Source organism: Salmo salar, chromosome 14 (genome assembly GCF_965601325.2).
Source record: "Salmo salar chromosome 14, fSalSal1, whole genome shotgun sequence".
Taxonomy (NCBI): domain Eukaryota; kingdom Metazoa; phylum Chordata; class Actinopteri; order Salmoniformes; family Salmonidae; genus Salmo; species Salmo salar.
This window is the reverse complement of record NC_138304.1, coordinates 88,117,946-88,133,679: the sequence shown is the minus strand read 5'-3', so window position 1 is coordinate 88,133,679 and position 15,734 is coordinate 88,117,946. Positions and strand designations below refer to the sequence as shown.

At 43.5% G+C, this 15,734-nt stretch overlaps 1 protein-coding gene across 1 annotated transcript in view; it reads right to left on the bottom strand.

Annotated features, from left to right (window-relative positions):
- Positions 1–15,734, bottom strand: part of LOC106570400 (CUB and sushi domain-containing protein 3) — a 738,870-nt gene that overhangs the window by 174,379 nt on the left and 548,757 nt on the right. The window contains exons 41-44 of the mRNA XM_082961236.1: positions 11,818–11,934; positions 10,096–10,305; positions 9,507–9,695; positions 9,169–9,346 (exon numbers count right to left, since the gene is read on the bottom strand). Coding sequence (XP_082817362.1) covers positions 9,169–9,346; positions 9,507–9,695; positions 10,096–10,305; positions 11,818–11,934 — 694 coding nt within the window. The remainder of the gene's footprint in view (positions 1–9,168; positions 9,347–9,506; positions 9,696–10,095; positions 10,306–11,817; positions 11,935–15,734) is intronic.

The following is a 15,734-nucleotide window of genomic DNA, read 5'->3' as shown; positions in this document are numbered from 1 at the left end:
GCCATGTGAAAATAATAAAATCAATAATACTTCCACCTTTGCTGAAAGTACATTATTTAAAGGTGTGGGTGGAGTGGAGGGTATGCTATGCTGAAAGTGCATTATTTAAAGGTGTGGGTGGAGTGGAGGGTATTTTTTCTTATTTCACCTTTATTTAACCAGGTAGGCCAGTTGAGAACAAGTTCAACAACTGTGACCTGGCCAAGATAATGCAAAGCAGTGCGACACAAACAACACAGAATTTCACATGGAATAAACAAACGTACAGTCAATAACACAATTGAAAAGTCTATATACACTGTGTGCAAACAAAATAAGATTAGTGAGGTAAGGCAATAAATAGGCCATAGTGGCAAAATAATTACAATTTAGCAATTAAACACTGGAGTGATAGATGTGCAGAAGATGAATGTGCAAGTAGAGATACTGGGGTGCAAAGGAGCTAAATAAATAAATAACAATATGGGGATGAGGTAGTTGGGTGGGCTATTTACAGATGGGCTTTGTACAGGTGCAATGGTCTGTAAGCTGCTCTGACAGCTGATGCTTAAAGTTAGTGAGGGAGATACGAGTCTCCAGCTTCAGTGATTTTTGCAATTCGTTCCAGATTTTGGCAGCAGAGATCTGGAAGGAAAGGAGTTGGCTTTGGGGGTGACCAGTGAAATATACCTGCTGGAGCGCGTGCTACGGGTGGGTGCTGCTATGGTGACCAGTGAGATGAGATAAGGCGGGGCTTTATCTAGCAAAGACTTGTAGATGACCTGGAGCCAGTGGGATTGGCGACGAGTTTGAAGCGAGGGCCAGCCAACGAGAGCATACAGGTCGCAGTGGTGGGTAGTATATGGGGCTTTGGTGACAAAACGGATGGCACTGTGATAGACTGCATCCAATTTGCTGAGTAGAGTGTTGGAGGCTATTTTGTAATTGACATCAAGGTCAAGGATCGGTAGGATAGTCAGTTTTGCGAGGGTATGTTTGGCATCATGAGTGAAGGATGCTTTGTTGCGAAATAGGAAGCTAATTCTAGATTTAATTTTGGATTGGAGATGCTAAATGTGAGTCTGGAAGGAGAGTTTACAGTCTAACCAGACACATAGGTATTTGTAGTTGTCCACATATTCTAAGTCAGAACCGTCCAGAGTAGTGATGCTAGATGGGCGGGCAGGTGCGGGCAGCGATCTGTTGAAGAGCATGCATTTCGTTTTACTTGCATTTAAGAGCAGTTGGAGGCCACGGAAGGAGTGTTGCATGGCATTGAAGCTCGTATGGAGGTTTGTTAATAGTTTCCAAAGAAAGGCCAGAAGTATACAAAATGGTGTCGTCTGCGTAGAGGTGGATCAGAGAATCACCAGCAGTAAGAGCGACATCATTGATGTATACAGAGAAAAGAGTCGGCCCGAGAATTGAACCCTGTGGCACCCCCATAGACACTGCCAGAGGTCCGGACAACAGGCCCTCCGATTTGACACACTGAACTCTATCAGAGAAGTTGTTGGTGAACCAGGCAAGGCAATCATTTGAGAAACCAAGGCTGTTGAGTCTGCCGATGAGGATGTGGTGATTGACAGAGTCGAAAGCCTTGGCCAGGTCAATGAATACGGCTGCACAGTATTGTTTCTTAACGATGGTGGTTAGGATATCATTTAGGACCTTGAGCGTGGTTGAGTTGCACCCATGACCAGCTCGGAAACCAGATTGCATAGCGGAGAAGGTACGGTAGGATTCGAAATGGTCGGTGATCTGTTTGTTAACTTGGCTTTCGAAGACCTTGGAAAGGCAGGGTAGGTAGAATAGATATAGATCTGTAGCAGTTTGAGTCTAGAGTGTCTGCCCCTTTGAAGAGGGGGATGACCGCGGCAGCTTTCCAATCTTTGGGGATCTCAGATGATACGAAAGAGAGGTTGAACAGGCTAGTAATAGGGGTTGCATCAATTGCAGCTGATAATTTTAGAAAGAGAGGGTCCAGATTGTCTAGCCCAGCTGATTTGTACAGGTCAAAATTTTGCAGCTCTTTCAGAACATCAGCTATCTGGATTTGGTTGAAGGAGAAATGGGAAGGCTTGGCCAAGTTGCTGTGGGGGGTGCAGAGCTGTTGACCGGGGTAGGGCTAGCCAGGTGGAAAGCATGGCCAGCCGTAGAAAAAATTATCGTAGATTTATCGGTGGTGACAGTGTTTCCTAGCCTCAGTGCAGTAGACAGCTGGGAGGAGGTGCTCTTATTCTCCATGGATTTTACAGTGTCCCAGAACTTTTGGGAGTTTGTGCTACAGGATGCACATTTCTGTTTGAAAAAGCTAGCCTTAGCTTTCCTAACTGCCTGTGCATATTGGTTCCTAACTTCCCTGAAAAGTTGCATATCGTGGGGGCTTTTCGATGCTAATGCAGTACACCACAGGATGTTTTTGTGCTGGTCAAGGGCAGTTAGGTCTGGAGTGAACCAAGGGCTATATCTGTTCTTCGTTCTACATTTTTTGAATGGGGCATGCTTATTTAAGATGGTGAGGAAAGCACTTTTAAAGAATAACCAGGCATCCTCTACTGATGGAATGAGGTCAATATCCTTCCAGGATACCCGGGCCAGGTCGATTAGAAAGGCCTGCTCACTGAAGTGTTTTAGGGAGCGTTTGACAGTGATGAGGGATGGTCGTTTGACCGCGGACCCATTACGGACGCAGGCAATGAGGCAGTGATCACTGAGATCCTGGTTGAAGACAGCAGAGATGTATTTAGAGGGCAGGTTGGTCAGGATGATATCTATGAGGGTGCCCGTGTTTACGGATTTAGGGTTGTACCTGGTAGGTTCCATGATCATTTGTGTGAGATTGAGGGCATCAAGCTTAGATTGTAGGATGGCCGGGGTGTTAAGCATATCCCAGTTTAGGTCGCCTAACAGTACAAACTCTGAAGATAAATGGGGGACGATTAATTCACATATGTTGTCCAGGGCACACTGGGGGCTGAGGGGGGTCTATAACAAGCGACAACATTGAGAGACTTATTTCTGGAAAGGTGGATTTTTAAAAGTAGAAGCTCAAACTGTTTGGGCACAGACCTGGATAGCATGACAGAACTCTACAGGCTGTTTCTGCAGTAGATTGCAACTCCAACCCCTTTGGCAGTTCTATCTTGTTGGAAAATGTTGTTGTTGGGGGTGGAAATTTGAGACTTTTTGGTGGTCTTCCTAAACCAGGATTCAGAAATGGCTAGGACCACAGTGTGAGTGGAGTGTGCTAAAGCAGTGAAAAAAACGAACTTAGGGAGGAGGCTTCTGATGTTAACATGCATGAAACCAAGGCTTTTACGGTTACAGAAGTCAACAAATGATAGCGCCTGGGAAATAGGAGTGGAACTAGGGGCTGCAGGGCCTAGGTTAACCTCTACATCACCAGAGGAACAGAGGAGGAGTAGGATGAGGGTACGGCTAAAGGCTATCAAAACTGGTCGTCTAATGCGTTGGGGACAGAGAATAAAAGGAGCAGATTTCTTGGCGTGGTAGAATAGATTCAAGGCATAATGTACAGACAAGGGTATGGTATAATGTGAGTACAGTGGAGGAAAACCTAAGCGTTGGGTGACGATGAGAGAGGTTTCGTCTTCGGAGGCATCAGTTAACCTAGGTGAGGTCTCTGCATGTGTGTGGGGTGGGACGAAAGAGCTATCTAAGGCATTTGAGTGGGACTGAAGGCTCTATAGTGAAATAAAACCATAGAAATTAGCCAAGACAGCAGTAGACAAGGCAAATTGACATTAGAGAGAGGCATAAAGCAATCACAGGTGTTGATCAGGAGAGCTAAGACAACAACGGGTAAATGGCGATGAATGGGCAGAGCCGGCCAGTTAGGTACATACAGGACCCGAGTTCAAGGCTGGGGCCGGCAGGTAAACAAAATGAGGTACCTTGTTATTGAGTCCAGGGGGCATCAGCTGTGTAGCCGAGTGATCATAGGGTCAAAATAGCAGCAATAGGTGAGTCAGGGTGCTGTTCGGTAGTCACTACTACGCTAGGCGAGCAGGGGACACAGAGTTCAGAAAATCTGGCGTGCCAGGGCTAGTAGATGGTTCTTCGGCAATATCGTAACAGAATAGCCTGTTGAGACCACATCGAGCGACATGTCGGCAGTCCAGTCGTGATGGCTCGGCGGGGCTCCATGTCGACAATAAAGGGTCCAGGCCAATTAGCAAAGGAGGTATTGTAGCCCTAGAATTAACTGGTATGTGGGCCTGCCTCGAGGCTGGCTCAAGGCTAGCTGGTGCTTGCTTCGGGACAGAGGCGTTAGCTAATGCTGAATGTATGCTATGCTGAAAGTGCATTATTTAAAGGTGTGGGTGGAGTGGAGGGTATGCTATGCTGAAAGCATTAATAAATTAAAGTACCCTCATGGATTCTTTTAAAACAAAGGGGGACTTGTGTGCGCATGGATGGAGGGCATCAATTATTAGAATGAATCTCCGGACTCATTCATTCCATCCATTATTCCATCCCCCCTTCCTTACTCTCTTTCTCTCCATCCCACTCCACAACAGTGGTGTCAGAGTGCTGAGGAAGACAATTACTCAGAAAGCCGCTCTCTTTAAAACATCAAGATGCCTTTGACTGGATCTATGGGGATACTTGAAGAACTTGTATTGCTTGGTGCACAGGTCACATGGAGAGATTCAAAGTCTTCGTACAACAATGCCGATGCATTTAAATAGATGGACTGTGAGTGTGACATCTCTATTGGTGAATTTGTTTAATGGGGGGGGGGGGGGGGGGGGGGGTGGAGAAGAGGTTGGAGAACACTATGGAACGTGGAACTCCAAAAACAATGTTGTTTTTTGCGACAATTGTATAATCCCTAAAACACTTTAAAGTATATAATAGGAATATTTTTTTTACCATAACAATAGAGATCTTAATAATAATTACACTAATTTAGCATCCAACATGTAAGGTCAAGGGTGAGCTTTAACATAATTGGCTAGGCTAATTGACTATCACATAGTTCAACAGCATTTCTTGTTATCCCCTCATGTGTATTGAAACAAAGGTCTTATTTTATTGAAACCAGGGTTGTAAAGGGAGAGTATATCACTGGAAGATTTATAGAGTTAATTGAAAACAATGCTTTTTCATTAATGCTATTTTCTCTTGAACCATATGTTCTATCCACTAGAAGCTAATGGACAAGTTATTCAAGTATAAATGACCAAAGTTACCATAGATTACCTGTTAATTACCAAAATGACAGAAGATTCCGGTAAGTTTGGTAAATTACCGGTAGCTTCAAGGCCCTTATTGAAACTTACTGAAAAGTAATTATTATGTAACATTTGACATCAATATACAATGATTATACCAAACATTAGTAACACCTTCCTAATACTGAGTTGCACCCGCCCCCCCTTTTGCCCTCAGAACAGTCTCAATTCGTCGAGGCATGGACTCTACAAGGTGTCAAAAGTGTGGCCCATATTGACTCCAATGCTTCCAACAGTGGTGTCAAGTTGGCTGGATGTCTTTTGGGTGGTTGACTATTCTTGATACACATGAGAAACTGCTAAGCGTGAAAAACCCAGCAGCGTTACTAATTAACCCCGTTCGAAGGCACTGTCATTTTTGTCTTGCCCCATTTATCCCCTGAATGGCACACATGCACAATCCATGTCTCAATTAGTTCAAGGCTTAAAAATCCTTCTTTAATATGTTACTGTAGTGGCTAAATCAGGGTCACGCAGAGTGTTTCTTGGTACTGTTAAACAAATCTACTTTGAAACAAAAGTGAACACCTCACACACATGGTTATGGGATCAACAAAAAGAAGACTCCTCTACCATGTCAGATATAGAGGTGAAATGTATTACATTTTGAGTTTGCATTCCAATATTACTCTTTATATACATCACAGAAGACTAAAAGTTAACAAAACCGTTTGACATAGAAACACCGGCTTTCGGCATGTTTTTAGATTAAAACAATTATATATAATGTTATCATATATATATGAAATTATAAAAAATATTAATAGCGTTCCACCCATGAGGCCACTAGAGGGGCGATTTGGTCATTTGACTGCAGGAACCCTGTCCCCTCCTCTTTATCTACACTGATTGAAGTGGATTTAACAAGTGACATCAGTAAGGGATCATAGCTTTCATCTGGATTCACCTGGTCAGTCTATGCCATGGAAAGAGCAGGTGTTCATAATGTTTTGTACACTAAGTGTATGCAATTACACTGGCAAAATTGGGAAGAAGTGGAATAATAAAATAAGTATGGGGAATAACAGTAGTGTTCTTGCTGACAAGCACACTAATTACCCTATATTTTAGCCCATTGTTAAGAATGAAAATTGTTCAACTGATCAGACTAAATAAAGTAAATAGATAACAAAATCTCCTGAAGAGAATATTAATGCCCCTACACCCTAACCAAATCATTTTTCAACTTATTGTCCCCCCCTCTAGAATCGAACTTACGCTTTTGAGTTCACAATCTGTTCGACAAAATGATTTTCATAGTTCCAAATCAGGTCCCCCTACCCAACTTCCCTGCTAAAACATACTGTAGCTGTCTGCTTCCTTTTCATTGTCACAACCTAAATGCAAATCACCAAACAAGGGGACTAATGCAAGTGTGGTTTAAATCAACTTTAGTACATGCTGTCAAAAGGCTGCATTCTGCAATAGGGACGGGAGTAACAGCAACCTCATTTTGTTGACAACATTGTACATAAAACAGCGCTACCGTGCTGCTCTTTTTACAGTTTTATCAATTCAGCGGAGAACATTCTATCTCTCCATTCTGCTCCACTCTAACCTTGTTGGGGCGTTTATTTAAAACGTGCATCCAATCCCCTTGATCCCTCACATAACTAGACCAATCATATGCTTCAATGTGCTGCGGTTCACAGTGCTGTGGCAAGACAGGACAATGATAGAGGTTCTGCTCGTGATGTGAAATTGCACGCGCAGATGCTCTGATTTCAAAACGACTTGGAGCACAGTTGAAAAGTTAATGCACTGACTATACAATGGACTAATTAGCAGTACTTTTCAATAAGTGAGACATAAGAGGCATGGAGTGTGAGCGTGAGAAGAGGGTCAAACGTGTGTGTCCCACGGTCAATGTGTGAGAGTTGGCAGCTTTGCAATGAAAAATAAAACACTACTTTGTTGCTTAGTGAGAGGTGATTGGGAAGGAAAAAGAACAGCTGTTTTTGTGAACTCCCTTTCCAGCCTTTTCCATAACAAGGTGCATGAAGAGCGAACTACAGACAGGAAGTGACGTGAGTGGGTTATCTTACCACACAGAGAGGCCAGTAGTTAAGACTTTACCAAGTACATATATTATAATGTAACATAAAACACTACTTACAGTGGGGGGAAAAAGTATTTGATCCCCTGCTGATTTTGTACGTTTACCCACTTACAAAGAAATGATCAGTCTATAATTTTAATGGTAGGTTTATTTGAACAGTGAGAGACAGAATAACAATAAAAACATCCAGAAAAACGCATGTCAAAAATGTTATAAAATGATTTGACCCCTCTGCAAAAAATGACTTAGTACTTGGTGGCAAAACCCTTGTTGGCAATCACAGAGGTCAGACGTTTCTTGTAGTTGGCCACCAGGTTTGCACACATCTCAGGAGGGATTTTGTCCCACTCCTCTTTGCAGATCTTCTCCAAGTCATTAAGGTTTCGAGGATGACGTTTGGCAACTCGAACCTTCAGCTCCCTCCACAGATTTTCTATGGGATTAAGGTCTGGAGACTGGCTAGGCCACTCCAGGACCTTAATGTGCTTCTTCTTGAGCCACTCCTTTGTTGCCTTGGCCGTGTGTTTTGGGTCATTGTCATGCTGGAATTCCCATCCACGACCCATTTTCAATGCCCTGGCTGAGGGAAGGAGGTTCTCACCCAAGATTTGACGGTACATGGCCCCGTCCATCGTCCCTTAGATGCGGTGAAGTTGTCCTGTCCCCTTAGCAGAAAAACACCCCCAAAGCATAATGTTTCCACCTCCATGTTTGATGGTGGAGATGGTGTTCTTGGGGTCATAGGCAGCATTCCTCCTCCTCCAAACACGGCGAGTTGAGTTGATGCCAAAGAGCTCCATTTTGGTCTCATCTGACCACAACACTTTCACCAGTTGTGTCCAGTCTGAGTCATTCAGATGTTCATTGGCAAACTTCAGACGGGCATGTATATGTATTCTTGAGCAGGGGGACCTTGTGGGCGCTGCAGGATTTCAGTCCTTCACGGCGTAGTGTGTTACCAATTGTTTTCTTGGTGACTATGGTCCCAGCTGCCTTGAGATCATTGACAAGATCCTCCCGTGTAGTTCTGGGCTGATTCCTCACCGTTCTCATGATCATTGCAACTCCACGAGGTGAGATCTTGCATGGAGCCCCAGGCCGAGGGATATTGACAGTTCTTTTGTGTTTCTTCCATTTGCGAATAATCGCACCAAATGTTGTTGCCTTCTCACCAAGCTGCTTGGCGATGGTCTTGTAGCCCATTCCAGCCTTGTGTAGGTCTACAATCTTGTCCCTGACATCCTTGGAGAGCTCTTTGGTCTTGGCCATGGTGGAGAGTTTGGAATCTGATTGATTGATTGCTTCTGTGGACAGGTGTCTTTTTTACAGGTAACAAGCTGCAGTTAGGAGCACTCCCTTTAAGAGTGTGCCCCTAATCTCAGCTCGTTACCTGTATAAAAGACACCTGGGAGCCAGAAATCTTTCTGATTGAGAGGGGGTCCAATACTTATTTCCGTCATTAAAATGAAAATCAATTTAGAACATTTTTGACATGCGTTTTTCTGCATGTTGATATTCTGTCTCTCACTGTTCAAATAAACCTACCATTAAAATTATAGACTGATCCTTTCTTTGTCAGTGGGCAAACGTACAAAATCAGCAGGGGATCAAATACTTTTTCCCCCCACTGTAGTTGCGGAGATAGAGGTGAGTGTGAATCTCTTCTTTCCACACACTGATGCAGTTATAGATGAATTCAAATTAAAGACAACTTAGTTGCTGAGTGAGTGAGAGATGAGTGGGAATCTCTTCTTTCCACACAGTGCTGTAGTCATAGATGGGTTCTGTACTGAGCATAGTGAAGTGGATGTATATTTAGTATGATATAACACTTTAGTTGCTGAGAGAGGGATGAGTGTAAGTTCTTACCACACGGTGATGTAGTCATATATGGGTTCAGTGCTGAGCACAGTAAAGTTGATGTAGATCCCATTCCCAGGGGGAACCCTTACGTTCCACACACAGTCCTGGAAGTTGGGGTACTCCTCGGGGTGGCCGGGGGAGTAGATGGTCCCATTCATGGAGGTGATGTTACCCCCACACAGAGCTATAGATGAGAGGAGATACACAGCCAGGTCAGGTGACGTTACCCCAACACAACGCCCACAGCCGCTCTCTAGGTGCAGTATCAATCTGTTACCATAGAGATCGTATCTAATAGATTTATATACTAGTAATTACCATATATATCCTATTTATATAGTTACCTTCACAGCGTGGTACCGGGTGGTTCCAGTTGCGGCTGATTCCATGCAGACATGTGAGAGAAGCGTCTCCGATGAGGGAGTAGCCAGGCAAACACTCAAAGGACACAGTGAAGCCTACACTGAAGTCACTGCCGATCACGATGCCGTTACGAAAAGGACGAGGGTCGGGACAGCTCTGCAGCTGATAGGCTGGAAATCAGGAAGTGGTCAATAATTCAGATAAATATTGGCAGAAAATACATATTAAAAAATTACACAATCATGAAAACTGATATATAGATAAAACTGTGTCATGCCAAAATTGAGGATACTAAGAGAGACTGCCCAGCCCGAGAGTATGAAAAATACAATGACATTGAATTGAGTTGAGTGAAATCACAAGCCCTTTTTGAGATCTCTCCTCTTCCACACGTTCTACTGATCTACCTCTGTAGTCTACGGTGTCGGCATTGGTTCAAATCCGGCCTACTGCCTTTTGACACAACCTCTATCCATATTTCCCCACTGTCTTTCTCTCTATCTATCTGTTCAATAAAATCATAAAATATCTTAATAATATATTTTTTTAAACAACAATCTCTATCCTCACCCTGGTAAGTGATCTGGAAACCCGGCTTGTTCTGGGAGTAGTCGCTGTGGAAGAAGAAGCTGGTCTGGTGGGTGGTGCTGAACAGCGACTTGGGGACCTGTGGTCCACTGAACCTGTCAATCACCGTGCCCGTTTCCAGAGTTCCACTCCGAATCTCCAGGTAGTCATGGATGGCCTCGGTCGAGAAGTTGAGGAACTGCAGGTGGATTCCTAAAATAAACAGGTATATTAAAAACATACTGGTCAGACTGTGAGTTTATGAAATAAAGACCATGATCTTACTCATCTGCCTTTATTTCATCAGGTAGGTTAATCCTAGAATCCAGAACCTACTGAAACAGAACACTGACACTCTACAAGAAGAATCGTTACACAAGATAACAGGTTAGCTGACTGAGAGATGCTCATTGGTACATAAAAATACTTGCAAAGGAGAGGAGCAACTGAATGTCAATATAGTCAAGCTACAGTAATGTTTATTTATTTACTTACCTTAATTTAACTAGGCAAGTCAGTTAAGAACTAATTCTTATTTACAATGACAGCCTAGGAACAGTGGGTTAACTGCCTTGCTCAGGGGCAGAACGACAGATTTTTACCTTGTCAGCTCGGGGATTTAACCACTAGGCTACCTCCCGCGTATATAATGCTGTTGTATGAATTCCAGGAACACCAGACACATGTTATATTCCTTTTTTATATATACTGTATAAAAAAAAAACAATTTCACCAAATACAAACATACACATACGAACAACAGCTTACATACGCACACAAACATCGACTACATTTAATCTGCCCAGACCCACATGCTTACACCTCCATCCCTAGTGCCTGCATTATTGTTTGCCACATGGCCTTAAATTGTACCAATTTGTTTTTCTCGGTCGCCCATGCTATTTCGATATTTAAAGAATAAATAATTTGATTTTTCCATAGCTAGCTTCTGTCCTCCTCTGGGTACATTGACTTCAACACAAAACCTAGGAGGCTCTTGGGTCTCACACCCTTCCAAAGACTTACACAGTAATCATGACTTCCTCCAACCTATCAGGGCTCTTGCACCATGTACTGACATGTTGTCCACCCAATCAAAAGATCAGAAAATGAATCTAGTACTGAAAGCATAAGCTACAGCCAATATGCTGTAATAGAAATAAGGCCATGCTCATTGTAAAAAAAGTGTCCTCTCTCATCTTAAACGGCACCGACCGCCACTGCCATACAGTAAATCATACATTGGAAATCTGTGGAGAGATTCGCTGTGGAACAGCAGCTTGAGTTAACACACGCATATCGCCTGCAAGGAGTGCATTAGTGTCCAGAGTGCATTAGTGTCGACTACACTATTTATGGAGCCTACTATAGGTAAACAATGATGCTGCTTTCTGGTTGACTAGTGGATTGACTTTACATCACGGTTGGTGTTACACTTTCCATGTCTCTGCACATTAGGCCTATAAATCAAGCATCATTACCTCTACAGCTGACAAACATGGGTCTGACACTTCCCTGCACTGCTGCTACATCTAGGACCACTTCCCCACAAGCTGGGTTTTCACTGAAATAATAACAAGACATCCACTTCTTTGTAAGACAGTGTGTGACAGTGGCTTGGCCACAATGGCAGTGAGTTAATGTACCAAAGCGATAGGTAGTTTGATAGTGTGTGTGTTTGTGTGTGTGTGCATTGCCACAATGACTGTCAGTGGGTTCCCATACCAAAGCCGGTGGGTAGTTTGACAGTCCAGGTGCAGTCTAATCCACTGGGGTAGTTTCCAGGGAATCCCGGGCTCAGGATGACACCGCTGACATCAGTCATGGAGCCACCACACTGGGCTGTGGAGACAATCACACTCAGACAGGCTAAAGGATAGAAGAGTAAAATAGACCAGAGTACAGTAGAGCACAGTATAGTTGAGTAAAGTAGCGTACAGTACTGTATAGTAAAGTTCAGTACAGTATAGTATAGTACAGTATAGTAGTGTAAAATAACGTACAGTATAGCAACGTTGAGTAGAGTACAGACTACGACGTACGACATAGAGGCTACTTTATTAATCATAGACAAAAATCTTAAACTTCACCATGCCATGTTCTAATCTGTATTTATAGCTACAGCATCCTATAAGCAGAAAAATTCATATCGGGTTAAACATCTCTGGACTGTACGAATGGGTATCGGGGCCACCGCTAGATTAGTACATTATTGACAGGCCTTTAAATGGGCCTTTCCTTCAAAACATTCTGGAGTCTATTTTAGCATCAGCGCTATAGATCAAGTCACCTTGTAGTGCTATTAGCATAGCCTCTTTCCCTCTCAGTGGCTCAGCCAGTCTGAGGTAAATCTTATTCTGTGAAAAGAACAGCCTTCTGTGTGCTAAAAGGCACAAAGGAGCTGCATACCTTTCGTAATGGTGTGAGAGCTTTTATAAAGCAACGAACAAAAGCACAACGCTTCATTGGGGTTTTTCAGAAAATGTGTCTGCACAGGCAGAATTTTTTTTGTTCACCACTTACAAGTGTTGTGTGTCAGAAAAAAGTAATTCTGTTAGAGAAAAAGAGAAAAAAATATGAAAAAACATCAAAAGCAGTTGAAACCTAGCCGACCTGAAAAATTATGGATGAGCTGAGTCGACTGTGAATAAAGAGGCGTTCGGACTTGGGGCCGGAACTCTTTAGTGAGAGTTGCACCTTCAAAGCTGCTGGAACGTGGAGAGGGGACGGGAAGTCCAATTGAACAAACAGAACACGTGAAGGCATCAAAGCACCAGGGATTTCTGAGAGATAAACAACGTGTCCTTGACAAGTCGACGGTTGAACTTTAGAGGTCCTAACACTGAGGCCTAGGGTCCCAAGGGAAACCCTCTAGTACCGCATCGCCTTCCAAAATCAGTGGCAGTGGGGAGCCTCAGATGTAAACTTCTGGCACATCAAAAACACCAGTCACAGAACGTATCCATCACACCCCTCACAGTGGAGCAGCTCAGAGGATGAGACTGTATCGAGCGTGAGGACAGAGATCCGAGATCCCAGAACATTTTTGTTTTTTGTGTTTGGTGAAATAGGCTCATTCAGCTCATTCAATGACTGGCAAAAGACTAAAGAGAATGTGTCCGTTTCATATGCATACCAAAGCCCAAGGCACAACCCTGGCGTGATCAGGCTCATTATTTTTGTTTACAACGCAATGTACACGTTGTTTCTGAACAAATCAATCAAATTCATAATGTATAGGGGAATTACTGTACGAGGACCGATGTTTTATATTTTATATACTTTTCTTGCAATATGCTTAAAAAATGAAAAAGGACTGTAAGCAGGTGAACTGTGAATAATTTATGTAGTTTTTTCAGGATATACAGCTGGCCTGAGATGACAGTTGTCCCCGAGACAACAGCCAACTCTGGAAACGTCAAAGTTTTACTTTCTCTACTGTGTACCGAGCCTCTAGACTAGGGGCTCACAAACTTTTTGGCCCGAGACCCCATTTTGATATCCCCATTTTTTAAAACTTTACTTGTATAGAAACTGTGTATGGAAACGTGGTCAGTGAGGATCTTTCCCCCCCAGTCTGATTTAGTGCCTGGTCTAATGAGGCTTGTGAGCATTGTAGAGGGAAACAGACACATACAGTGCATTTGGAAAGTATTCAGACCCCTTCACTTTTTCCACATTTTGTTACATTACAGCCTAAAATTTACACACAATACCCCATAATGACAAAGCAAAAACAGGCTTTTAGAAATGTTTGCAAAAGTATAATAAAAAAAACCTGCAATATTACATTTACATAAGTCTTCAGACCCTTTACTCAGTACTTTGTTGAAGCACTTTGGCAGCGATTACAGCCTCGAGTCTTCTTGGGTATGATGCAACAAGCTTGGCACACCTGTATTTGGAAAGTTTCTCCCATTCTTCTCTGCAGATCCTCTCAAGCTCTGTCAGGTTGGATGGGGAGCATCGTTGCACAGCTATCTTCAGGTCTCTCCAGAGATGTTCGATCGGGTTCAAGTCCGGGCCCTGGCTGGGCCACTTAAGGACATTCAGAGACATGTCCCAAAGCCACTCCTGCATTGTCTTAGCTGTGTGCTTAGGGTCGTTATCCTGTTGGAAGGTGAACATTCGCCCCAGTCTGAGGTCCTGAGTGCTCTGGAGCAGGTTTTCATCAAGGATCTCTCTGTACTTTGCGCCATTCATCTTTCCCTCTATCCTGACTAGTCTCCCAGTCCCTGCCACTGAAAAAAATATCCATAGCATGATGCTGCCACCACCATGCTTCACCATAGGGATGGTGCCAGGTTTCCTCCAGACATGACGCTTGGCATTCAGGCCAAATAGTTCAATCTTGGTTTCATCAGACCAGAGAATCTTGTTTCTCATGGTCTGAGAGTCCTTTAGGCAAACTCCAAGCGGGCTGTCATGTGCCTTTTACTGAGGAGTGGCTTCCAGCAGGCAACTCTACCATAAAGGCCTGATTGGTGAAATGCTGTAGAGATGGTTGTCCTTCTGGAAGGTTCTCCCATCTCCACAGAGGAGCTCTGGACCTCTGCCAGAATGACCATCGGGTTCTTAGTCTCCTCCCTGACCAAGGCCCTTCTCCCCTGATTGCTCAGTTTGGTGGTGCGGCCAGCTCCAGGTAGAGTCTTGTGGGTTCCAAACTTCTTCCATTTAAGAATTATGGAGGCCACTGTGTTCTTGGGGACCTTTATCACTGCAGACATTTTGGGGTACCCTTCCCCAGATCTGTGCCTCGACACAATCCTGTCTTGGAGCTCTGTGGACAATTCCTTCGACCTCATGGTTTGGTTTTTGCTCTGACATGCACTGTGGGGCCTTATATTGACAGGTGTGTACCTTTCCAAATCATGTCCAATCAATTGAATTTACCACAGGTGGACTCCAATCAAGTTGTAGAAACATCTCAAGGATGATCAATGGAAACAGGATGCACCTGAGCGCAATTTCAAGTCTCACAGCACAGGGTCTGAATACTTATGTAATTCACTTTTTTACTTGTAATACATTTGCAAGAATACTCAAAACCTGTTTTTGCATAGTCATTATGGGGTGTCATGACGTTGCCCTCTTTGAGTACAGACAGTTGACCCCCTCCCCCTTGCACCATCCCCCAACCTACCTCCCCCCACTCAGGCCCTGTGTGGAGGGGTGGCAAAATTCTAGAGGAGAATCTCCTGCCACATGGCCCAGTTGAGACACAGAGGGGTTTCATAGAGAGACACAGGAAATTCTTCCAACTCACAGAATTGGGGAACCGAACGACATTTATGTTCTGGAGAAGGTATAAAAGATTGGTGAAGAATCCAGCTACGAACTGGTCCGCTTGGTACAATTTTGTGATACTCAGAAGAGACAATATAGCCATATTACCATAATACTGTTTATATAATAGCCTCAGCTATGGGACTTGCATCTAAATGGTTGTATAAAATGTATTAATAAGGATAAAGCTATTTGTAATACGTTGAGATGCTATGTACTGATGTTAATGTGATAGAATGTATTTCTGTTCAAAGCTTAAATCAGTCATCGGCACGCCCCCAGGGACACAGACAGGACCAGGCGTCATGTGACAAGCCTGTTCTATGTTCACGTATAAAACCCCACCCTGATTTACT